We start from the raw sequence: 24,777 nt of genomic DNA, 5'->3' as shown, positions 1-24,777 counted from the left end.
ATGCAGGCACTTTCCATACACTAGCATGGTTTATGATTTTTCATTTTGTTCGTGAACTTATTAATGAAATAAATAAATAATAAAGTACTTTATTAATGAATACAGACCAACGTGCATAAAAAATTTCTCCATGTGAGAGATTGGTCAAACCATCAATCATTTTCATAAATTTTGTTCACTTTCAATATGTTTCAAATCAATTAGCAATTCTCCACGTGTTTAAATTTAGTATAATAAACCAAAAAATTTATACCCCATTGAAATTGGATTCGGGATTATTAATATAAATTGTATTCTGTATGTACATAGGCACGGGCCGGTTAACCGGCCCGCCGGGCCCCACAAGTGTGACCTGGACCCGGCCCGCCAGACCTCAAAATCTGTCGAAAATTTAAAATAAACTTTTATTATTAAAATAAAATTAATTTTGAATGTGGCTTCGGGGATTAGAACTTGACCCCATTCCCAAGCACTATAACTTTATCTTGTTTTGCTTTAAAAACAACTAAATAAAAAGAAAACTTAAAGCATTTTTTTAATTAATTTTAAAAATCATAAAATTAATAATGATTTTAATAAATATAAAATTCAAACAAATCAAAATAACTTAAAATAACTTACATATGTAAGGCTTAATTTATTTTTTTATTGAATTATATGGTTATGTATTTTCTTGGTTGTGACTTAAATTGTTTATATAATTCTTTTAGTTTATAACAAAATTACCATTAAATTATTTATTTGTCACTACTGATGTTTATTTAAAACTTAGTTTTACTCTCTAACTTTTAAAAACTATTATTTTTATACTCATTTAGTCAGTGAAGAACAAGTTACTAGTTTTAGGAGTTTCTATTTTTATTTTTTTAATCAAATTTAAGCACACTTCTAATCATTTATGCAAATTTGTATTTCAATGTTTGGTAAATATTTACTTACACTATATTACAAATGTATGACTAATTAAATAAAATATTATATAATTTATAAGTTTTCATTATATTGTCATTATTCAACAACATTAAGATCGTCATAAGGAGGTGGGTGTTGTTAAATTCAATAATTATTTATATATATATCTATATTTATTATTATCCACTAAAGATAAGTTAGTGTAATAGGCAAATTATTTTTGAATGGATTCGACCCGAGTGACACGCCAGGTCACGGGTTGAGAAAAGCGCAATCCATAACCGGGTCCACTATAATGCGGGTAGATTACGGGTTTTTGGCCCGGCCGGCTAGGTCAGCTGAACCGATGAATTTGGACGGGCCGGGCCAAAAAACGGCCCGTGCCCCGTATATGTAGAAAAAATATAATATTGTATATATATATTAATATTGAATATTCCTCCACCCATCACACCAACTGTTATTACTTATTATCAACGTTATTTAAAATTAAAAAAAAAAACAAGCAGTGGGTGATGGATTCTGTAAATTAATAAAATCCAATTCTAGACTTAAAATATTGGGTCCATTATATCTACGAATTTGGAGTTATTCTGAATAAACCATGAAGTTTCTACAATTTTTCATTTTTCAGAAATATAAATAATTTATTTTCCATGAATATGTTGACTATTAAATTCACAATTTGAACATAAAAGTCAGCAACTGAAATTTCCAAAAAGGTTATCATAAAAGAGTTCATATGAATTCCATTACTTAGAACTTTTAATTAGCAAGCTTCTTAGAATATTCTCCATTCTTATGCTTTTTTTTTTATTATTATTATTTAAAAACAAATAAATTGAGTAAAATAAGACCGGTCGGTGGCTGCCCATTGATCCGCCCGGGAGAGAATCTTTGACGAGATCGCGACGGCAGGGGAAGTTATTCTCGATATTATAACAAATTATGAGGGTCATTATTGTCAATTTATCTAGCCATCTAATAATGTGGATTATCTGTCATAATTTAATATTATATTTTTGCTAATTTTTTAATTAATAACATATTTAATATATTATTTTATTTTTTATAAATATTTTAAACAGAAAATTAAGAAATTACTACGTATTTGCTCCGTTAAAACAAACCTTTATTTTAGAAATTCAGCAAAACACCCCTTAGTTTCAAATAAATACGAAAATGCCACCTTGCTTTATTATAAAATTTTTATAATTTTATAAAATAAATTATTATATACAATCGTTAAACACTTACACATGATGTTTAAATTATTATTTAATAATTCATCTGTTGTATGTAGCAGTATAAATAAAATATATAAAAAAATATATATATATATATATATATTTGGGGTGCATAGAGACGGAAATTGAATGTGACATTCTGAATTTTGTTAACAATCCCAACATCTTTCGCATGGCACCAATACCACTAGATTTTGACAACTTTATTTTTAAAATGCAAAAACTTTGTTTATATTTTTATCTCTTAATTTTATTTTTTTATATATTTTTATACTTTATTTTAGCAGAAAAAGTCTCTATGAGTAATGAGTCGTCATCTTAATTTTTTTTTTTTTTATATTTGTATTAATATGTTCTAAGTCCTATATTTTTTTTTATTTGTTGATTTCTGTTACCACCTTAAAGTGGATACGTGGTTTCTCTCCATAATTCTATTATGTTTTAATAAATTCGAGGTTTACCCTTTTTATTATGAAAAAAAAAATTTAATTGTTAACTGAGTTATATTCTGACCCAAAAAATACGTTTAGTGTTAATGGGTCGGGTCAATGTATAGCTTAACGGGTCAGACTTGGGGTTTTTAGTTTATTGACCTGCTTACTAAATGGATCGGGTCTGGTATTAACGGGTCGGGCCGAACCCGTGAACCCGTTTTGAGAGAACTAGCCAATGGCTTGCAAAGCAAGGATCGTGGAGAAGCGGGGGAGAATCATGGAAGCTTCTCTAGGGCTTTCGCTCTAAACCATTCTATATCTTCGCCTTTCCTTCTTGACTTCCAATGAGGGACTCTCTCTTGGAATCGAGGTTGTTATTGATCTTTGGATTGAATCTCACTGACGCTTTCTTGTTTAGGATCACGCTGTGGATCTTGGTAAGCTTTGTCTTGGGATTTTTGGGTTGGAATTTAGTGTTTTGTTTTTATGGTTGTTGGATTTGGGTTTTGGAGCTAGTTTTTGTTTGGTTTGAGCTTGTTTTTAGTTGTTAGATTTGGTTTTTGGAGGATTTATTTGTATATGAAGTTGAGTTTTTTATGCTTTTTTTCTATTTGGTTTTTGAATTGGAAAATCACGGATTGCAGTGTTGATTTTTGGGTATTGGTTCATATCTTGATTGAATTATAAGAGTTGGTGTATTTTTATTTGGAGAGATCTCTATGGTTTTCCTTGTTTGTTTGTATGATTTGAGAGGTTTTGCGCCTTTTTGTTGTCATTAATTCTATTAATTGATCAGAGTTGCTTGTTTTGATGGCATTGGCAGGCAAAAGTTATTGTTTTGCAAAGGAATTCTATTGAATTAGCTCAATGAGAATGCCATCCTTTTTCTCTCAGTGCTTCCCAAGCTTGAGGGCACATGAAAAGGGCTGCTCATCGTGTTTTCATAATTCCTGATAGGGAGAACCGTCATTCCACTCCAGCTGTTGAAGTTCTCCCTTCAAAGGTAATTTAGGCCTTCAGCTTTTAATAACTGATTTTGATTTTATTCAGTTCCAATTGATATCTCTGATTTGGATTGTTATTGTGTCTTCTTGTTTATTAATTTTGGTACTATAATGTTAGTTCAATGATCACGATGCATTTCAATTCAGAAACATAAATATCTGTGCTCATTTGTCATTTAATATATACCACCAGAGTCTTTGTTTTTTTTTAATTGGAAAAGTTTGAAGTTTGATTTGGAAATCTGAAGGATTTGTCTGGCAATTCTACAGATTGCTCATCCATACAAGTATGCTGGGGAGAATGTTGATCTGCAGGGCCTTAACATTTTCAAGGTATGCTATACAGTCTGAATCCATGAAGTTGGAAAAGTGGGCAAACTATTATCTTAGTAGTATCTAGCCTCGTAGAAAATGTGCAGTTGGTTTGTCAGTCTTATGTGATCTGTTATATGGGATGTTGATATATGTGGGATATTTATCAGTGAACTTTGGATAAATTGGAAGTACATTCTATGCATTTCCCTATGATCATAAAGAATTATTCACACAGGTGATTAGCATATCTTCCAAAATAATTTGCTGTTTATAACCTTGAGAGTTTGTTGTATTTTGCAGGGAAAATATAGTGTGGCTGATATCATCGGGTTTTCTAGCTCCGAGACAATATGCTCAAAATCAGATGGTGAGTTTATAATACTAGAAACCACTGGCTTGGTGAAAAAAAGCACGACAAATGCATGATTTAGTTGTTGTTTTAATTTTGTGGGGATTGTTGTTGATCAGGATTAACTTTTTTCTGTTTAGGTTCCTTTAAGTCATGGGAGGGCCCAATTGATCTTGTAAACGTTCTTAAGCATGAGATCCGTGATGGACAGTTGAGCTTTAGAGGCAAGAGGATCCTAGAGGTAAAAAAATTTCCCTCCTATGGTTTTTTGGATGGATCTGGATCCTTTTCTCTATTAATTTTTTTGTTCCTTTTTTAAGTTATCATTTTCATTGTGTGCGCTGGTGAGTATGTGTATCTGTTTTGATGTGAAAGGAGAAGAGGGCAATGTGTTCTTTTATCTTTTCAAAATAGTTCTAGCTTGATCTTCAGCCAACATAGATCTTAAGAAAATTGATAGTTGTAAGTAGTAGGTAATTGTCCAAGTAGCCTTTGTATCTGCAATTTCTCTTTCTTCAACCAAATAAAGAAGTTTGTGGTCTTTGATGCAATTCATTTTTGCACTATCTGAGTGGTGTCTCGAAGCTGACGTTTCTTATTGACTGTTTCTACAGCTTGGTTGCGGATATGGACTTCCTGGGATTTTTGCCTGTTTGAAGGTTTGCATCTTACTGAATTTGAGCTATCTGGCCTGCTCTCCTTCTTAAGTGAATATTCCTGAAAATCTCATTTTTGCATAGTCTGATAGTCTGAACTTTTTTACTGCCACAGGGAGCTTCAACCATGCATTTTCAGGACTTAAGTGCAGAAGCTATAAGATGTACTACCATCCCAAACGTTCTTGCAAACCTCGAGCAGGCTCGGGACAGGCAAAGCGGCCAACAAGATAGTCAGCTTACCCCAACCAGGCAACAATTGGCCCCTGATGTTCATTTCTATGCTGGGGACTGGGAAGAACTCCACTCGGTTCTTTCAGTTGTACAAAAGGAAGGGTTTGAACCTGCTGGCAGAATGAGCATTAGCTTCTCCGAGGAGGACTTCATGGATGGCTGTAGCAGTCAGGATGGAAGTGTCCTTGGTCATGAGACTTCCTCTCGGCAGCGGTCGAGGAAGCTCTCTGGAAGCCGTGCTTGGGAACGGGCTAGTGAGACAGACCCTGGAGATTGTGGATATGACATTATTTTAATTACTGAGATTCCTCACTCCATCAATGCTCTACGGAAGTTCTATGCCCTCATAACAAAGGTAAGTCACATATTTTTCCCTTATCTTTACATTTCAAGCATTCTGTCTGCTATTGAACTGTTAATTAATCGCTCATAGTAGACCAGATGACCTTCATTTTTTTAGACTACCTCCACATTGCACTTATGAAGATCTCGGTCATATGCATGAACTACTAATTCTTCAATGATCTTTGGTGAAACATAAATAGTATTCTGCAATGTGGACTAGACCACATTGCAGAAATGCATCCATTTAGATGATTGACATTAACTTGGCTATTTACTTTACGAACACTTGGAGAAGTAATCTGACTTTATTTAATCTGTCCATACAGTGCTTACGACCACCATATGGGGTGCTGTATTTGGCTGCTAAAAAGAACTATGTTGGTTCCACTAGTGCTGCACGGCAATTGAAAGCTCTGGTGGATGAGGGAGGTGTTTTCGGTGCCCATCTGGTATCAGAATTGACGGACAGGGAAGTATGGAAGTACTTTCTTCAAATAAGTGCCGAACTAAATTGGAACTTATTACCCCAACATTATAATTCTTTAAGGGCCCCTTGTTCCCAGTGTTGTACATTGCTTCATCTGGCTCTTCCTCTTTTTCCCTTTCTTTTGATAATAAAGTCTAAAGATCTGATCAAATTGTCAATGATCTCGGCACAATGTAACACAGCTAATATTTTGTAAATCTGTGATTGTTTCTTGATTGTTATTTTACTATAGTGCATTCACAAGAATCTATAGCATTTGATTAATAGTCAATACATTCCTTTTTTTTTTGAAACATTTTGGTGCAGTTGATCTTGTTTGTTGAATCAGTAGATAATTTTGGTTATTGTCTATGTCAAACAACAAAAATAGCAGCTAAGATTAGATTGATTTGTGCATCATTCAACCAAGTATTATCAGATAATCAGACAATTTACAGCAAGCAGCATCCTTGAGGGCTGCAACATTAATAAAGGAAGCTATTGAAAGCCAAAAGCAAAAACAGAGTAAGAAAGCACGTCTATCAACATTGAGTCATTGTTTTTTAATTCGAGCACCGGATTTCTTCGCTCTCGAACCTGGGCTAGATGCTTCTTTGAAAGCTGAGGGGCAGAGCTCATTTATGCTGCAGACCCCGCAGCGAGGTCTCACCGGAGTGCACACTGTCTGTCCAAATCCAACCTGATTCAGAAGAACAAACCATATATATTAATAATGTTCTGCCAGAGGCATATTTAAATTTTTGAATTTAACAAGGCAGACAAGCAAAATCAGAAGCTAGGAAAAAAACATAAAATTTGCTGTTAACCAAGCCAGTCAAAAAAACAGATAGATTTCGCTTGATTTTCCCTGGGTTTCTTTGGTTTAGAATCAAAAGTATCAAAATGTTTTCTAAGGTTAATTATATCACATATAAACAGTAATAGAGGCATATTAATTCGCCTTTATATTTCCTCATATTTATAAATCAAACATCATGGTGTCTAAAAAGAGAAGCAAGACAATAACTGTTCAAGTTGCAAATTGATACCAGAAGAGGATTAATTGGAACCCATTCATCCTTTGGTAGCCATTTCTCCAAAGATATTCTTGTTTGCTCTGGAGATGATGTTTTCTAGGAGAAAAAGGACAGATATCATTACATTTTGTACAATTGAAGAGCTAAAATAACTTTCTTTTTCAGCTAAAAGTAGCAAATAGAACTTATGACATCTCAGCGATTATTGAGCAAGCAGTAGCTCACCTTTCCTGTGCCTGGTTTTGAAACCCAGCCAAGGCGATTAGAGATGCGGTGGACATGAGTGTCAACACATATACCTTGAACATCATCCCATGCAACATTCATCACCTGATGGAGAAATAAAAGAATAAATCAGATGGCAAAAAAAAATTTTTAAATCTTATTCATCAGTAAATTTGACGAAGCAGGATGTACCAGATGGGCCATTTTGGGACCCATTCCTGGAAGAGAAAGCAAGCCATCTAAAGACCGTGGAATATCTCCGCCGTACTTTTCCAGGCAAATATTAGCAATTTTCTTCATGTACTGCGACTTCCTTGTGTAAAATCCAACCTGTATATGAAGGCAATGCTCATTATTATGATCATTTAGGAATACAACTTTGATCTAAAGTAAGCCACAAAAGCAGATCTAAATAGTTGTAAACGATTGTTGATTTATAAGGGAAGTGAATGTTAGCTAGACTTCTAAGACAGCTTTGAGCCTCAGACATAATAGTTTAAAAACAATAACAGGAAGAAGGAAATAACTGGAGTTAGTCTTCAATTCGCATTCTTATAAGTTATATCCAAGTGACTGAAAATACCACGTAGATCTAGGGCATACCGGATAAATCAAACTAGCAAGGCTTGCTTCATCAGTCTTGATGATAGCATCAGCATCTAATAAACCTTTCTCAGAAAGGCGCTGCACGGCACCTGAACTCCTAATCGAATTTAAGAAATAAACCAACATCATATCTTTGTGAATCAGAAAAAGGCATGGAAGAAAATACAGAAAGAAAGAAAGAAAATTTAACTAGCTAGGACATGACTGAATAAGTTGACAATTCATTAAATAGAATTGATTCTTAGAACTTGCCATGAGTTACATGATCCTTTGTTTGGCTTGATAGAAGGGAAGATACCAGAACAGCAAATCTTCTTTCCTGATTAAAGATGAAAATAAGTGTTTCATTAGCTTAACATTACTGGCTGTAAAAGACAAGTGATAATGAGGTAAGAATACAATTGCTAGAGACTAATCCTTGCGCAAGCCAAAAAGATGGTCAAAAAAACAAAGTAAATCAGGGATATGCACTTATAAAAATAAAGAAAAGAAAGGCAATAACATAAATGCTAGAGAAGGGAATTAAAAAGGGGAAGGCAGATAGACTGGCAGGTTATAACAAAAAGTTGTTACTCAGATAACCAACCTTAGGTCTTGAGTATGATGAGAACACCATATTGTTCAGTTATAAATTAATCAATATTCTTCCATTAGATGGGAAAAGAGGTAATATAACCACAACTGCTGCAGAAGCACACATTACCTTAGGTGGTAGGAGACTGCCGGCCTTCTCACACCCCATAGAGTCGACCGGAGCATCTTCAGAAGATCTCATTTTCCTAATTCCTTCAAGGACTTCCTCCCAATGTGCTGGTGGTTCCACTGTGTTAGAAGTTTTTTTGAGGACAAGTTCTGCTGTGATGAAAGTGAGATAATTGTTTAGGCAAAACACAAATCAGGCACGAACCATGCCTCAGCTTTAGTATAACTCTTGTGAAATCCAAAAAGAGATGTAATCATCCATTGCTTGCAGGTTTTACTTGTCATTCATATAAGCCTAGAAAAGGCCAGTGATATGACTGTAAAACTTCATTTAGGTATTGTAATAAAAGCTGCATATATGTTGACTTCTACAGATCATGCATTACTAGCACAGACAAGAGGATTGCCTTTCAATGAGAAAACTGGAGATCTAATCTTACATGTTCAGGTCTCTTATATAGAACAAATTACTATCCCATCAAGATGAAAACTCAATTCCTCACAGGTTACCAGGAATTTCAAGATCACTGAAAAAAAAGATCACTGAGGAATGATTGAATCAATTCATGTGAAAGTACAATGATAGGAATCTACCAAACTCTCCACATTATAGAATTCTCCTCAAATCAGGAGAAAGTGCATGAACAGTCAAAAACACATAAGCAAGGCTGTATATTTGATGAATGGATATCCTCAATGTGGAAAATAATAGGCTAAGTACTTGATCTCATACTTAAGTTCTTTAAAGGAAAAAACTTCATGAATGTTTTCATGCATGACAGTCTAATCGCACTCAAAACCCCAAAAGTTTTTCATAAAAAAGAAAATAACAAGATACATTTTATGTTGTCTTTCCTTGGGCCTGACCAATGTAATGGATTTGTAAAACCAATTATTATGGGAGTACAGCATATGTGTATCTGAATAAGATAATTCTGAAAGAAATACTATCAAAGTGGACCCTAAATTTCAAAACTCTATTATACATGCATAAAGTCACTGTTTCATGCATGTTAACTATCAGCTTAGTTTACTGGACAAAGAGTAGCCAAGACCATATGATTGTAGTAGTGCGTACATTAAAAAGAAAACTTACTTGAGGTTTTAGATCCCTCGACCTTACCATAAGCAAACTCCTCAATATCAGGTAAATTTGCAACCTGTAAAATTAATGACATATCATCACAAATTAGAATCTAACACATGAAAGCAGGGACGGAACCAAGACATATCGATTGGGGGGGCTAAGGATAAAATATTCAGTCAACATAACAATTGTTTCTTATACAAAATAGTGTGTTATTGATTGAGTTCTCCTTACAAAAAGAAATAACTTCTCTTAAAAATTCCACCCATCCTGTCTCCCAAAAAGTGAGAAGAGAGAAGTGGATATTTATATATAAGAAGAAAAAGAATCACAACATGAAGTTTATATATATAACTAAGAAAGTAATAAAAATAAGAATAAGGATAAAAGAAAAAAAAAAAAGAAGACTAAAGCAATTGTGGTAGTTTTCGCATTACATGAATTAAAAAGATTAATAAATTTTTCGCAAAGTTTACAGACGTATTTACTTAAAACATAATAGTTTAAAAGTTCAGTGAAAATGTTTATTTTATTTATTTATTTATTTGTTGGTAATATAGACAAACCACTCCCAATGTGCGCACACATTATGTGAAAACATAAAATAGACTTGTAAAGAATAATAATAGGAAAAACGGTATAATTATCTAAATTTGTGGTCTACTTTTTTAAATTTACATTTTTAATCTATATATTTAAAATTATAATTTTTTAATCTTTATTCTTTTAACATAGTTATATCAAACCCCTAAATCTAAAATCTAAATCCTCAATAAAAGGACTGATATCACTATTGAAAATAGTGTAAGGTTACCAATTTAAGTAGAGGAACCAAAAATACAAGTTTGAAAACATAGATTGAATATTCATGAAATTATATTTATAAAATCAACAATCCCTGATAATAATAATAATAATAATAATAATACATTTCTAGGGTCATATCTAAAAATTCCCTTAAATTATTATTATTATTATTATTATTATTATTATTATTAGATATGACCCAAGAAATGTATTATTATTATTATTATTATTATATATATATATATATATAAAGAAACAAACAAAACAAACATTGCATTTGCATGTTCCCAAATCTTCCAAATTATAGAACTTCCAGGGCTATAATCGCAAAAATAAAATAAAATTAAGCCACATCCAATGACGTGGTGCCTGCCTGGCGCCATGCTAAGCATATAACTCTGTTTATTCAATCATTTCTCTTAAAAAAAACAAATAAAAAAAATACAAATCAACCAAATATAAATAAACAAAACTTCAGGTACCTCTTCATAAAACACATTCTCGCTTCTCTCCATTCCTCCCTCCGGGAATGATGAAGAACTCAGTGTCAGATCGGAGCTTGTACATCAAGAGTGAGGAAGACTGAAGAGGATGAGGTTAACGAGGAGGCTTCTGAGGAGGGGCTGTCGTGCCGGTCTACTGTTGGCTGGACTGGCCTGGCCGGCCAGGGGGGGCTGGTTATGGGTCTTCCGGCCAAACAAAGAAGACCACCGGTGTCGTGGGGGGGGGCTGAAGCCCCTGCTAGCCCCCCCTTGGTTCCGTCCCTGCATGAAAGAGCATCTGTCCAACTCCAACTGAAACAAGTCAAACTAAAGGAACAACAACTCCCAGTTTGTCCATATGGAAATAACGTTATACCTGTAAATTTTAACATGAAACCCATTGTTAGAGCTCCTAAATCTTCTTATATGCACTTAAACAAATCATAAAGTATTATACATTTGCACTCTCATGAGAAAGTAAATATTGGGATCTACCAAAAGAACTGTCTCATTTCTACTCCCCTCCATGTGCACAAATTAATAACTAGGGAGGTCTTCTTAAACCAGAACAAACCAAAAAAATTAAAATAAAAAGACGCTTTTTGCAAAGTTCCTTTCTAATCTCCACTCTCAAATTTCTCACTAACATAACAGATGGCATGTACCCTCAAAACTAAAGAAAGATTCAAAATAAGTTTACAAAAAAAGAAAAACCACCACTTTCTGATCAGGAGGAGCTTCTCCATTTGGATTCTTCTCCACATCTCCAACCAACCTTTTCGCCTTCTTTCTCCTCACATATGTACGAACCATGGATTTAGAATCATCATCAGAACACTCAAGCCCTGGAAAACAAACACAAAAGCTCTCATCTTTTGCTCAAAAAACCTCAAAATTTTCACCCACAAATACAACCAATGATCAATCTCTTAGACAATTTCTATAAATGAAACACCGATCTTAACTGCAAAAAATCACTAAAAAACAATGAGAAATTGAGCAAGAAAAAGGGAGGATCACCTGGGTTTAGCTCGGAATCAAGGGTTTGAGCTTTGGAAAGAAGCGATCTTGAGGATGATAGTGTGATCGGCATCCTTAAACCCTTCCAAGATGCAGTAGATAGCACAAGAAGAGAAGGGTTTCCAAAAAGGGTGAGATTTATTGATCCCATTTGTTGGGATTTGGAGGGAATACAAGCATTTCTTTCTTTTTCTTTTCTTTTTCTTTTTTTATTTTTTTAAAAAAATTGTTAGTATTATTTGTGACGTTTGATTAGGGATTGCGGTTCTGTGTTGCCAACATAATTCCTTGAATTTAGGGACTAAAATGCACTTTCGTAATCCACCACAACTTTTACCAAACAATTCACTAATTAATATTTTAAAAATTATTATAGTTATTAATAAACATGTAAAGTTACTTTTAGGAAATTTATATATATATATATATATATATAATTAATACTATTTTCCATATTTTTTGCTTAATTAAGATAAAAGTTTTCTCTCCAAAAATAAATTCAAACAATAGAAAACAAACCTTAATTTTTCTTGATTTAATGTAACTATCATCATTTTAAATTTTTATTATAAGATTTAAAGAAGAGGTTTACCTAAAATAGCTAAAAACATCTCTTCCTCCCACATCATGATGCTCTCTGCAATAAAAATTGGATAAATAAAAATAATTACCACAGAGTTTTATTAAATATTTAATAAGATAAATATTTAAGTTTTTTATTTTTTACCGTGTGGACAACCTAGTTGAACACACACTTTTATAATTATACTTCAACTATGCATTTATAAGTCACAATAAATTTATAAGTCACACTTAAATTTATAAGTCACAATAAATTTATAATTACAAGGTATGAGTCAAAAGCGTAACCTTTATGCTATTACTACAGTGACACTTAAATATATAAGTCACAATAAATTTATAAAAATTACTAAAAACTTCTCATATATTTTCATTGTAATCCTATACTCCATTTCCTTTTAAATTTTTTTATTCAATACTATGCTTTTAATATTTTAATAAAATATAAAAATACCCATGCTATTGGATACGGGAGTGGAGCTCACAAGCATAATATCAGAGAGAATAAGATCGAAGTAATTTTGTAATTTTAAATTAATTTAATTTTTAAAATAAATTTTTTAGAAATTAGGAATATTTTGTTTTAAAAAATTTTGTCAACAATTTTCATATTTTCAAAAAAAATAGGAAACAATATTTTTATATTTCCAATTTTTTTAAAATATTTTTAAAACCCCTGGCCTCCTCTTCTCCTTCTCTCTCTCTTATTGGTTTTTTATTTTTATTTTTTAAATATTTTTTTTTGCAAATTAATAGTATCGGAAAATAATTTTTTTTTAAGAATAGTATTTATAAAAATGTATTATTTAGTTGATGATATTTTACAAGTTAATTATGCACTATAAAAAATTATATTTTTAGAAAGCATTTGTGAAAATTATTGTTTGATCCTTGTTTTTTATAAACTAAGATATATATAAGATATATATGTATATATGTATTTCAAAAAAATATTTGTAAAAATCTACTATTTAAGCTACTACCTTTTTACTTAATCTTAAAAAAAAAGTTATAACTATTTCTCTATAACCCCCTTCCCTTTTTTTATTTTTTTATTTTTTTATATTTAATGTGTCCAATTTAAGATGTTATTAATTTTTTTTTTTGTTTCAAATGGTTAACACAAAATTTTTATGATGTTTATTTTTAAATTCATATTTTTTTATTTAATAATATAATCAAGTAAACTAATATGAAAATAATTTTTTATAAAAAAAATATTAAAAGATATGTATTTGAAAAATGATAAAAAATGTCATAATAATTTATATTAAGCAAACGTATTTTGTGTTTTCAGCTTTTTTAAATGTATAACTATTAGTGTATCAAACATGTTTTTATTTTAAAAAAATTAACAACAAAAACAAAAAAATAAAACAAAAGCGAAACAAGAAAATAAAAACGCCCCCAAATGATCCCTGAGTTATTAGCATTTGTAGTTTTATTACTAGTGGAAAAGAAGAGACAAAAAAAAAAAGTAGGGGACTACGTGACACATCTTTTCATAGAGCTAGTATCTAAGCTGGTATATATCACATGTGATCACCGTTAACAATATATGCTCGATTGACCAAATTGTAATAAAAACTAAAGATAGAAGACAATTATAATTTTTTTAAAATTGAGTGATCAAAATAAAAACATATGAAAAGACAACAGACCATTTAAGTTGTTTACTAAAAAAATACCTAGTATAATACACCAAAAAGAAATGACATAATTAGGCGGGACTTTGAATTTTTCCTCACACGGTCATGGGCAATTCGGAAATCATATAAAAAAATTGACGAGTTACTAGTGAGGACGGAAGGGTAAATACATGAATAGAACAAGACTGACTGGAATTTCAAAATGCTAGAGGGAGAAACATATGAAAAAACAACCGACTATTTAAGTTGTTTATTAAAAAAAAATACTCGGTATAATGCACCAAAAGAAAATGACATAATAAGGAGAGACTTTGAATTTTTCCTCACACGCTCATGGGTAATTCTGGAATCATACAAAAAAATTGACGAGTTACTAGTGAGGACGGAAGGGTAAGTACATAAATAGAATAGGACTATCTGGAATTTTAAAATGTTAGAGAGATTTTTTTGTAAGAAGAATGGAAATTTTCAGTGAACTAAATAAGTAATTTTATAAAAAATAATAAAATAATAAAAATATCTATTATTACATTAGCATTGCATAAATTTTATTATTACATTAAAAATCTCGAAAACAGGTCCTTGCCCGGACTCTCGAATCGGCGATCCTCACTTCAATTGTTATTGGGCGCGAGACGAGGGAACAACAACGATGGAGAAAGCTCGATCTCGTTTCCTCCTCTTCCTCCGAACCACGCTGTGGATCCTCATCGTCTTCGGTTCCCCTCCGAGAATCTCCTGTATTCGGTTTGTGATTCCCAATCTCGTCCTGTTTCTCTTGGCAAAATCCTCTGCACTGTGTTATCATTCTTGCGGAGGATTGTAATCTAGAAAACATAGTGAATGTTTCATTTTGTTGTTGTTTCAGGAGGGATTTCTATCTTCCAGTGCAAAATGCTTGCAGGAGCACTGTTCAAGGGCGGTTTTTGATATCTGATGACAAGGGTATGCTTCTATCTGAAAAACTTGGTTTTTTTGTTTGGGGATCATTTCTATTTTAATTGGGAATGCTTTGGTCATTTCCTGTTCAGGTTAATTGGTTATGGCAACCCATGAAATCATCCTAAATCTATATCTAATGTTCCATTAACCATATTCTTTAAAAAAATCCGGTCTTTTGCTACTAGTAGCTATTAAACAATGCATAATTGTTCGTTTTCCTAAATGCTAATGCCATTGACAGTACTTTCTCTTATGAGATGAACAAAGACAATTTTAATAGGTTTTGTTTGCCTTAGGCTTAAGATTACGTTACAGTTGCCTTCTGTTGGGTTTGGGAGTATTTGTTATAATGGACAGAGTTCTTGACAGAGGTAGGATAAATGTGTAGAATGGAAGGAGCTATGCATGATCTGCAAGTGATTTTTGTGTGGAATATGCAAATAATCCTATTGGTATTTGGTTTATGATCTTGTGCTCATTTTCTTCTTCATGCATATGCTGATAATTTTTAATTTGTGTTATGTGCTTATCTGTTGATTTTTGGAACTTGAATTGTGATATTGCAGGCTATGTATGCACTTCGCTTTCAGTTGATCCATGGACTCGCTGCTGCCCTGAAGCTGGGGAGCAATTCTCCTGCCAGTTATTTTTATACTCTTGAACCCTGCCTTTTGCATGTTCTCATCAAACAGCATGATATATAATAATGTTGTGTTCCCATTTTTTAGGGGGTGCAACCTTGTGTCACGCTGCTGTAACTCATATGAGTATTGTGTGTCATGCTGCTTGAATCCATCCAAGGTGCCTTGTTCATTGGCTTACATTTGTGCTGTACCATGTAAATATGCTAAGTTTTGTCCTAAAACAGCACATGGTTTTAACAGACTCAGGAAGAACTAGCTGTGAAGGTGAAAATAGCAAAACAAGAAACTGCAGGTATCATGCATGGCTCTGGCCGTCATTTTCCCCTAAGAATACGCTTTACTGCTAAGTTGTATATTTAGACCTTTTTTCCTGCTTGCCTTTGTCAGGCACTTATTCTAGTGTATTTGATTTCTGCGCTGGAAGATGTCGCCATAATTCTGCAAGTGTGGTACTTATTTTGTTCCATGCATACCTTTTTTGTAATCTTGTTGCTATAATTGAAGTTTTTATTATTTGCTCATGTTGATTCCACCACAACTACTTTTTTTATAACTTCCATATGGCTCAGCAGTGTAGATACAAATAATGCTTTGTAACATTAAGAAAATTCTCATGCATCTGACTTATATTGATTGCAATTGCAGGTGCATGAGAATGCTTATGCAAGTGATTCCCACCACTGTTTTTCCCTAGATTCAAATTCTACAAGTAAGTCACCACTATTTTTCTTTTGTATTTAATTTGTGTTAGAGGAAATGAAATGTCCTTCAATTGAAAGCTCTTGTGAGAAGAAAAACTCTCTTCCTACATGTTAGATATCCTGTCAAGAGCTTACATATTAAAACTTGGTTTGTGACTTTGTCCATTATACAGAATTATTCAATTAAAATAACTATACTTAAAAGCAATAAGTTGTTTGGCTATTTGTTGATCTTAATTATCAACCTACATTTCATGTCGTGATTTGTGCCATGCGTACAACAGGGATCACAAGACTTAACTCACCAGCAAGATTGGCTGGCATTGATATTGTCATTGGAAAGTATGTTTTTGAGTGATAACCTAATATATGTATATATTGAAATTCTGGGAGACTCTTTGCTAACAATATGCCTTGATAATTAGGCAGGGGGAATCTTGTGAGTCTGCATGCAAGTTGAAGGGCATATCTTGTGTTCCAAGCAGGCTGTTTGTGCTGAATAACTGTGAATAGTAAGCTGTAAATTCTGTTCAATGTTTCTTTTCTTAGCATTTATTTTCTGTAAGAATTTGCTGTCACTCTCTTAAACTTACAATTGGCATATTTAGAGACAACATTGAAAATTCAGTCTCCATGTCTTAGGACAAAATTACAGTGAGAGTTTGGCAAATTTTAAGACATTTTCTGGGTGCCTAATTTTGAATGGTAAATTGCAGTCATCATGTTGATTTAACTTCAAAGATGAACACTGCATGTAACCAAATATTGAAAGCGCTTGCTTGTTGAGGATATTTTTCGAACTTCCTAAAGCTCCCATTTTTGCCTGCAACAAACAAGAAACAAGTAGATCCAAGTAGCTCTTGACTCAAATGCCAGGTAATCTCTTGACGTTATGGGGTGTCTTGTCAGTGATTGTCATGGTGTTAGCACAAGAACAATTTTGACCAATTAAGACAGGACTGACAATGCTAGTTGGGGTATAATCTGATGGTCAATGCAGTAATATGCTAGCTTGATATGGCTAACATTGGGAATGACACACTCAGCCTCGTGTGTCAAGACAAAGAGACACTTCACTCCAAAGGATATATATGTTGGCATTTTCTTTTATTTTCAATCAGTTATGATAGGACTGTGCTACTGATCTTGCGTCAATCTCCTTTCGAATACTTCTGGTTATATTAATATGGTCTAGCATAGAGTACTTTTTTGTTTGAGTTTTAAAAGCTTTCCTGGGAAAGATATTCTTCCCTTAGAAGATTTTAAAGAATAAGGTGTGCCATCATAAGTATGCATGTATTTTTGTTGGACTCCTCACTTTGTAGTGAGGTTTGATATTTGATTTTAGGCGTTTTAGCTTTGATCGGATAATATTCCTGCTTCTGTTATGAGTAAGATATCCTCTATTTCATAGACATTTCTGCAAGTCTAGCTAATGAGTCCATGATATGCATAATATTTGGGAACAGAACATTTTGGTATCTAATCTTTATGGCTTGAATGATCATATTCCTTCACATGATAGTTGAAGATATCCTGCTGGAGGCCATGGATTGGTCTCTAAACTTCACTGTATCTTGAGTTTTTTGGTAGAAACTGATACTGATATGGAGTAGTTATCGAAGATGTTGCAACTACTTAATATTTAGTCTTGATGTATGCTTTTGCTTGCCCTGTGCCCCTTTTGTTGTTGGACATAATATAAGAGGGAATCTCACGCAATTTCTTCCAAAGACTGAACCTTTTTCACTCATTGGTGGTCTGAAATAGCTTTACCGTCCTCCTTGAATAGGAAGAATTCATACGGAATTTCATACCTGTTGCTTGTTATTGATTAGAATCCAACTTCAGTAGTCCCCTGTCCCCTGCAGTAGTGTAAAACTTTCGCAGGTTAAAGATTTTAGAGGTGTCATCTTACAGCACTAATCATGTTCATATCATACAAATGAACAATTGAAGAGGCCATTGACCACTCATGCTGGTCCTGTTTATGTTTGTCAAACTTTTTTGGTTAAATTCTGTGTTTCTTTTGTCAGTACTGAGAATGAATATATCTGAATATGAATGTTTCAGCTTCTTTTGTCCTTTGGTACCATTGAAAGTTGAAACTGAAGCGACTATTTGAAGAAACCCATGTATATACTAAATATGACAATGAATTTTGTACTCTTTCAGTTTACAGAAATACATGAGCTGCAATGACACATGCTTAGCCAGTACTGGAGCAGATCAACCTGCTAAAGTTGTGGATGATGCGCCCGGGCATTTAGTATGTTCAACTCTTATATATTTTCTGTGTGTGTTAATTTCTTTTTTCTTTAACTTGAGCAGCATTTGCCTTATGACTTGGATTTTGTGCTATTGTAGTGAAACATATTCTAGATCATCATTATTTGTGAATTTACCTGCATAAGATTATGGCAAGATTACGTTGTTCATAATTTTACCATGCAAAACGTGAAACATTTTTTATTAAAGAATTTGATTTATCATTCTGTTTCACCTTGATTTTAATAAAACAATCATCCTTGTAGAGTGGAGCAGTGGCATAAACCTAAGAATGCAATGCCTGCAATGGTTTCACCATTTGCCTTTATCACAGAAAATTTTATTCTGTTTGAATTTTCCGCTTTTTGCCGTTGCTTTGGAGTGGGGTCTTTCTGGAGTTGATATCATATCAAATGTCTTGTGTCTAAGTAGCTTATCATCCTTTTCTAGATTTGTTGTCTTTTTTTCTAGAAATTAAGGGAGAGAGAATATTGGCTAGCTTATGGCTTTAACATTTGTAACTTAAATTTTTATCTTGCTTTCAGAATCCAGGAGCTTGCTTGTATACCCAAATAGAGAGCATGTTGTCTTGTGATGGCTCACACCAGCATACCAGGAGACTCTGCCCTTGTGCATGATATCAATTGTGTCTTTTTCTGGCAAGTTAACCTTTTCATCAAACTCAGTCTTGAGCGGTTATTTATAATTGTTGATTTCTTTTACTTTGTAGAAATAATCTTGTATACCAACCTAATTGCATTGACATAATTATCATTTTGATATTCTGCAGCTTCTCAGTTGTGGTCGTTATTTTATTCAAAAAACACAACAACTATACAACAATGATCAACGAGTGAACTTTCACAAATCCTCAGAGTGTCTTGAGTTTAGCGCAGAAAATTCCAGTCCTGGTTACTGCTGCTGTAGAGACGCTATGTAAATCTTCTCTTGCCCCAGTATTCTCTTCTATTGCCATGATGTGAAAGTTTTGTACACAGGATGATGAGTTTTCCCTTGCGAATCCCTGAAAATATACCATAATGTTTACTTTTCACACATGAATATATTTATTCGTACTGTGTGTGTTTTTTAAAAATAATCGCACATTCTCCCACAATGTTCACTATGTCTATGATTCCATCAACTGAAAACAGACTTGCAGTAGTATTAGCGATAGTTTTAGCACAATAGAATGGATGATTGAAAACAATCAAGTGACTACTTTGTGTGATACTAGTTCTTGAACTAAATGCTGAAATTCAAAAGGAGTAATCAGGTTTAAAGCTCTGGGTGAGCTTTGGCTTCTCCTTGACTTCCTCCTTGCTCTCCTCCTCATCTTCTTTTTCCTCTGTTTCCTCTTCCTCTAACTCTTCAAATGCAGGATGTGTTAAGATGTTTGCCAACAATTGTGTTCCTCTCAAAGCATTGGTCAGGGGAAGGTGGCCCTCCGGCGTGTCATCAAGAAGCTCCCATATGAACTCATCAGGGAAGGCCCTGTAGTTGTACTGCTCCACCTCTGTATCAAGCTTCTTCATCCAGCCAACTCTGATGAAGAATCCAGTGAAGTCTCTCCGTGCCTTCCGCTCCCATATCCGTCTCTGCACACTATACCCGAAGCGGTCACTGCTGTGAAGGCGCCAGAGACGGTCAATGGCACGAAGATCAGCTGCCGAGATGAACTGGACTTCGGAGAAGAAAACATAGCCACGTTTCTGCGCTGATTCTCCGGCCAGCTCAATGAGGAGGCGGCGGGTTTCTTCATCAGCTTGCCGGAAGTTAGCTTCGGCTAGGTGTGCGGCGAGAGTGTCAAATGGGGAGGTGTTAGTGGATGGAGTTAATGATGATGTTGATAAACTGGAGAAGAGTTTGAGAGTTGTGGTTGTTGTGGAGTGTTTAAAAAATTGGAGGGAAGTGTCAGGAGTGCTGAAACAGTGTTGGTGTTGGTGGTGGTGGTGGTGGTGGTGGAGGAGGAGGTGATGAAGGAGTGGTGGTTTGTGGAGGGATTGGAAGGAAGTGGTGGCCATGGATTGAAAGTGAGAGAGAAGGAGAGAAGGAGTGAAGAAGGGAGATGAATGGAGAATGAAGGATGAGGAATGTGTGGGAATGAATGAGTTAGTAGTGTAAGACACTGAGGGAGTGAAGATGGGGTGACATCTGAGATTGGTGGAGTGGGGGCTTGTGATTGGTTGGATTTGGCTTAGGCTGGATATTGTAGTGTAGTGTGGAGCTTTATTAATATTAGTGTTTATTTTTGTTTTAATATACAAATTTGTTGAGTATTTCTTGGACTTTGATATTGTATAAATATAAAGAGAGACTTTTTTTTTTAGTTATTTATGTGGTTTTTTATTATTGGTGTTTATTTATATAAATGTACAAATTTGCAAGTATTGCATAGACTTGGACATTTTCTGGTTTTAAATAAAGATTATTTCTTTGATTAAGTTATCTAAGGGTTTTTTTTATACTTTATTTTTTTTTTGGCTAACACTGGATGGGTTGTCTGTTTCTGGTTATTTTATTTTTATTTAAAAAAAGATTATTTCTTTGATTTAGTTATTTAAGGTTAAAAATGTTGACATCATGCCAACGTATTTTAGTGCCTATTGGCGTCGAGTCTCTCACAGTAGGGGTGTTCGGCTTTTGAGTGTCGGCGTGGGCTCACGAGTTCGATTCTCATCTCGCAGAAAGTGAGGCAGCGGTTCGCATGGTGGCGTTGCCTCCCACGTGTGTTCGTCACTGGGTTCGTGACATTGCACTTTCTCAAAAACAAATATATATATATATATATATATATATATATATATGTTGACATCAATATTAATTAAAAATTCACTCTGAGGGAATGGTCGATGTCAAACATTTGAAAAAGAAGATTTGAATCAAATTTAAGAAATGAATTTATGCATTGTTTAATAATTGTCTCTTTTTTTGTTATTTTATTTACTTTTTATAATTTGAGGGGTTTATGTACATAAATTCTATAGTAACTTTCATTATGTGTTTTTTGTGGTTATATGTGATATCTAAAATCTTTTTAGGGTTGTATGAAAAGTGAAAATCTTCCATAATGTATGATTTTTGTACAATTTAAGCTATTAAAGGACTAGGTTTTCCATTATTATTTAGTATTTTAAAATTTTATTTAATGGGATGTGAATTAAGAGAAAAAAATCTAATTTTTATGAGGATGGATAAGAAAAATGTTTTACCACAGCTTATACAGATGCTTACTTAAATATTTAATAACCCTTTTAATTAGTAATGTATGTTTTCTAATATTAATATATTTTTAATATATATATATATATATATGGATAATTAAACCTTATAAACTATCAGATAATTATATTAGTTTGTTGATTCAATGTTATGTGGCTTGTAACAACGATAAAATAAAAGGTTGGGGAGTCAAATAAAGGGTAGAAAGCACGTGGCTCAATTTTCTTCAAAAGAAAAGAGTAACATATGAGTACATCACCTTCGGAAATGCTGAGGATCGGGATTGGGCAATTTGGGGAATTGAAGGATTAGGACCGGGATGTTAAGCACCAAGCTCTGAGGGTACATTTTATCGGCTAGTAAATAAAATATAAAAGCTGTGAATGATGAAGAGAATGGTATGTTGTGAATTGGATGTGGTGGTGGCCTTGGGTTCTCTCACATGAGAGTAGGGAGGTTCTATGGATTTCTTGGATTTTTATTTGGTTCTCTTTCGTTATATTACTAATATTCGTAAGCTTGTAAGGTGGGGGCTGTGGAGTTGTGAGTAATCTCTTCCTTGAATGCTTATTCTGTTAGCCTGTTTCTTTTGGTACAGAAGCAATAGTGAAGATGATCTATATACCTTGAATGGTGAATTTATTACTCTTATTGAGTTTATTCTTGCATATGAATGGTGAAATGAACTGATTATAGCTGTTGTGATGAATTTGATATTAATTATGTTGATTAGTTACTTTGATCTTTAGAATTGAGGTCATGATCTTTGTCAAATTCAAATTAATCTCATCGGTGATTGTCTACTGTTGGTGCAAATGTTATTTTGGGGGATTCTTGGTTGGCCACATTGGGCCCACACATGATGGATTATAACAAGCTGTCAATTCAGTTTTATCTTAACAATCAATTTGTTTCATTGCAGGGTAATTAAGGAATTAAACCTGCATTTGCATATGTTCACCAATTATCAAGATTGTGTTTTACTAAAGCACTCATTGCATGTTACACTCTCCAACTACATGGCAATTTTGAACAAATTTTACCTTATGTGGATTCTTCTATGGCTGTAGACAGAGATATTTTTAATTCTCTGCCACCTTCTACCCTATAGGATATATGTGAATTACTATATAAATACATGCTAGTATTTTCTACTCCTTATGGATTACCAACTTCAAGAGTATGCAACCACAAAATTCCTTTGATGCTCGATAGTTCTCCTATTAAAGTGAAACCATATTGATATCTACATAGTCAGAAGCCCGAAATTAAGAAGATGGTTCACCAAATGCTAGATGATGGATTGATTGAGCATTGTACAAGTCCATTCTTCTCTCCTGTGGTTCTCATTAAAAAAAAAAAAGATGGCTCTTGGAGTCTTGGTGAGTTTGCATTGATTATTATGCTTTGAATACAATAACAATTAAGGATGCCCATCCTATCCTTGTTGTTGATGAATTGTTGAATGAACTATATGGTGCCATATATTTTTCTAAGCTATACTTCGCTCAGGTTATCATCAAATTTTACTACAGTAACAATTTCTCACTTACAACATCAATATCCATGGCCGGACCTTCTGGACAAGGTCTTTTTTTATGAGGGGGGCCATGTTACATGGGCGGAAGTAGTGACAAATAAAGGGCTAGGAAACCAAATGAAGGGTGGAAAGCATGTGCCTCAATATTCTTCAAAAGAAAAAGGGCAGCACGTGAGTGCATCACCTTCAGAAATGCTGAGGACCAGGATTGGGCAATTAAAGAAATTGAATGATGGGAACATGTATCGGTGAAGCACACGAGTGGATGTTAAGCACTAAGCTCTGAGGGTACAGTTGATCGGCCAGTAAACAAAATATAAAAACTGGGAATGATGAAAAGAAGGGTATGTTGTGAATTGAATGTGCTCTTGGTCCTTGTTTCTCTCATGTGAGAGCAAGGAGGTTCTATATATTTTTAATTGGTTTTCTCTTTCATTATATTACGAGTGGGGGTTGTGAGTAGTCTTTTCCTTGAATGCTTATTCTGTTAGTTTGTTTCTTTTGGTATTGATGCAATAGTGAAGATGATCTGTATAACTTGAATGGTGAATCTATTACTCTTATTGAATTATTCTTGCATATGAATGATGAAATGAACTGATTATAGCTGTTATGATGAATTTTATGTTAATTCTATTGGTTAGTTACTTGGATCTTTAGAATTGAATTCTTGATCTGTGTTAAATTCTCATCTGCTGTCTCTACTCTGTTAATTTCTGATTCCGCGGTGCTAGGCACCGAAAGCTTCAGTCAACACAGTGATCTCATTGGTGATTATTTAATTCATAACATTTTTGGTGTTATCATTGTATACTCCATCAATAGCGGAGAATAAGTTTTGAACATTATATTCCATGGGTATTAAATTAAAATTCTACTCCTTATGGGATATGGAGAAGGGCACTAGAAGGGTTTAGCATTTATATACTTAAATTATTCGCTAGTCAAAGAATCTTTAATTGGACATTAAAGATTTGTAAAGATTTATATAGTATATGTTTTAACGAAGAGTGACAATTAAACACTATGTGATAGTGGGAGCATATATCATAGATACATCGATGGGATTGGTGTATCAAACATGAATCACTACAATCTAATCACATGAATTTTACTTTTTGACCTAAGATATCATGATCACCTTGTGCTTGTGACGACTAGTTTGTTGCTAGAATAGTTAGGCCTAATTTACCCTTGTGGTAGGGTCAACCTCGAAGTGTGGCTATGTTGAGAAAATAACGGTGGTGAGTGATCAAGAAGAAATTTGTTCTCTTAAAAGTAAACGAGTTAGTATCATATGT

The 24,777-nt window shown here is 33.6% G+C and overlaps 4 protein-coding genes across 10 annotated transcripts; 2 read left to right on the top strand and 2 right to left on the bottom strand.

Moving 5' to 3' along the window:
- Positions 1-2,780: 2,780 nt before the first annotated feature.
- Positions 2,781-6,209, top strand: LOC120261275. The gene is made up of 8 exons (XM_039269096.1): positions 2,781-3,030; positions 3,417-3,596; positions 3,868-3,930; positions 4,213-4,279; positions 4,402-4,502; positions 4,876-4,920; positions 5,033-5,506; positions 5,823-6,209. The coding sequence occupies exons 2-8, from the start codon at positions 3,510-3,512 to the stop codon at positions 6,177-6,179; spliced, it is 1,194 nt and encodes a 397-aa protein (XP_039125030.1). The 5' UTR covers positions 2,781-3,030; positions 3,417-3,509; the 3' UTR covers positions 6,180-6,209.
- A 134-nt stretch (positions 6,210-6,343) lies between these two features.
- Positions 6,344-12,116, bottom strand: LOC120261276 (endonuclease III homolog 1, chloroplastic). 7 transcript variants are annotated; one of them, XM_039269102.1, is made up of 10 exons: positions 11,929-12,116; positions 11,626-11,753; positions 9,629-9,692; positions 8,534-8,685; positions 8,083-8,149; positions 7,828-7,919; positions 7,417-7,554; positions 7,225-7,329; positions 7,012-7,079; positions 6,344-6,662 (listed from the first exon to the last, which is right to left on the bottom strand). In XM_039269102.1, exons 1-10 carry the CDS (start codon positions 12,077-12,079, stop codon positions 6,629-6,631), a joined length of 999 nt encoding a protein of 332 aa, XP_039125036.1. In that variant the 5' UTR covers positions 12,080-12,116; the 3' UTR covers positions 6,344-6,628. The 7 variants fall into 7 exon arrangements, with proteins under 7 accessions (XP_039125036.1, XP_039125031.1, XP_039125034.1 ...); XM_039269097.1 differs by having other exon boundaries at positions 7,012-7,095; positions 11,929-12,113; XM_039269100.1 differs by having other exon boundaries at positions 7,012-7,095; positions 11,629-11,753; positions 11,929-12,113.
- A 2,618-nt stretch (positions 12,117-14,734) lies between these two features.
- LOC120261293 lies at positions 14,735-19,637 on the top strand. Its single transcript, XM_039269131.1, has 12 exons — positions 14,735-14,906; positions 15,028-15,104; positions 15,668-15,743; positions 15,830-15,902; positions 15,986-16,037; positions 16,133-16,194; positions 16,391-16,454; positions 16,731-16,788; positions 16,872-16,958; positions 18,622-18,715; positions 19,260-19,373; positions 19,505-19,637. The coding sequence occupies exons 1-11, from the start codon at positions 14,812-14,814 to the stop codon at positions 19,350-19,352; spliced, it is 831 nt and encodes a 276-aa protein (XP_039125065.1). The 5' UTR covers positions 14,735-14,811; the 3' UTR covers positions 19,353-19,373; positions 19,505-19,637.
- LOC120261294 (tetrapyrrole-binding protein, chloroplastic) lies at positions 19,504-20,945 on the bottom strand. Its single transcript, XM_039269132.1, has one exon. The coding sequence runs from the start codon at positions 20,736-20,738 to the stop codon at positions 19,974-19,976; it is 765 nt and encodes a 254-aa protein (XP_039125066.1). The 5' UTR covers positions 20,739-20,945; the 3' UTR covers positions 19,504-19,973.
- Positions 20,946-24,777: the final 3,832 nt, after the last annotated feature.

This window comes from Dioscorea cayenensis, chromosome 5, assembly GCF_009730915.1.
Source record: "Dioscorea cayenensis subsp. rotundata cultivar TDr96_F1 chromosome 5, TDr96_F1_v2_PseudoChromosome.rev07_lg8_w22 25.fasta, whole genome shotgun sequence".
NCBI lineage: Eukaryota > Viridiplantae > Streptophyta > Magnoliopsida > Dioscoreales > Dioscoreaceae > Dioscorea > Dioscorea cayenensis.
This window is presented reverse-complemented; position numbering and strand designations above follow the sequence as displayed.

What these genes read in the sequence shown, in the direction of transcription:
- LOC120261293 (XM_039269131.1), top strand. Translation starts at nt 14,812, where the DNA reads ATGGAGAAAGCTCGATCTCGTTTCCTCCTCTTCCTCCGAACCACGCTG. An exon ending in GCCATAATTCTGCAAGTGTG is followed by an intron (nt 16,195 to 16,390) that starts GTACTTATTTTG and finishes TTGCAATTGCAG; the next exon opens with GTGCATGAGAATGCTTATGC. An exon ending in GTGCTGAATAACTGTGAATA is followed by an intron (nt 16,959 to 18,621) that starts GTAAGCTGTAAA and finishes GTACTCTTTCAG; the next exon opens with TTTACAGAAATACATGAGCT.
- LOC120261275 (XM_039269096.1), top strand. Translation starts at nt 3,510, where the DNA reads ATGAAAAGGGCTGCTCATCGTGTTTTCATAATTCCTGATAGGGAGAAC. An exon ending in TTGAAGTTCTCCCTTCAAAG is followed by an intron (nt 3,597 to 3,867) that starts GTAATTTAGGCC and finishes GCAATTCTACAG; the next exon opens with ATTGCTCATCCATACAAGTA. An exon ending in AGGGCCTTAACATTTTCAAG is followed by an intron (nt 3,931 to 4,212) that starts GTATGCTATACA and finishes TGTATTTTGCAG; the next exon opens with GGAAAATATAGTGTGGCTGA.
- LOC120261294 (XM_039269132.1), bottom strand. Translation starts at nt 20,738, where the DNA reads ATGGCCACCACTTCCTTCCAATCCCTCCACAAACCACCACTCCTTCAT.
- LOC120261276 (XM_039269097.1), bottom strand. Translation starts at nt 12,079, where the DNA reads ATGGGATCAATAAATCTCACCCTTTTTGGAAACCCTTCTCTTCTTGTG. An exon ending in CGAGGGATCTAAAACCTCAA is followed by an intron (nt 8,686 to 9,628) that starts GTAAGTTTTCTT and finishes CTTTCATCACAG; the next exon opens with CAGAACTTGTCCTCAAAAAA. An exon ending in GCAGTCTCCTACCACCTAAG is followed by an intron (nt 8,150 to 8,533) that starts GTAATGTGTGCT and finishes ATCTTTAATCAG; the next exon opens with GAAAGAAGATTTGCTGTTCT.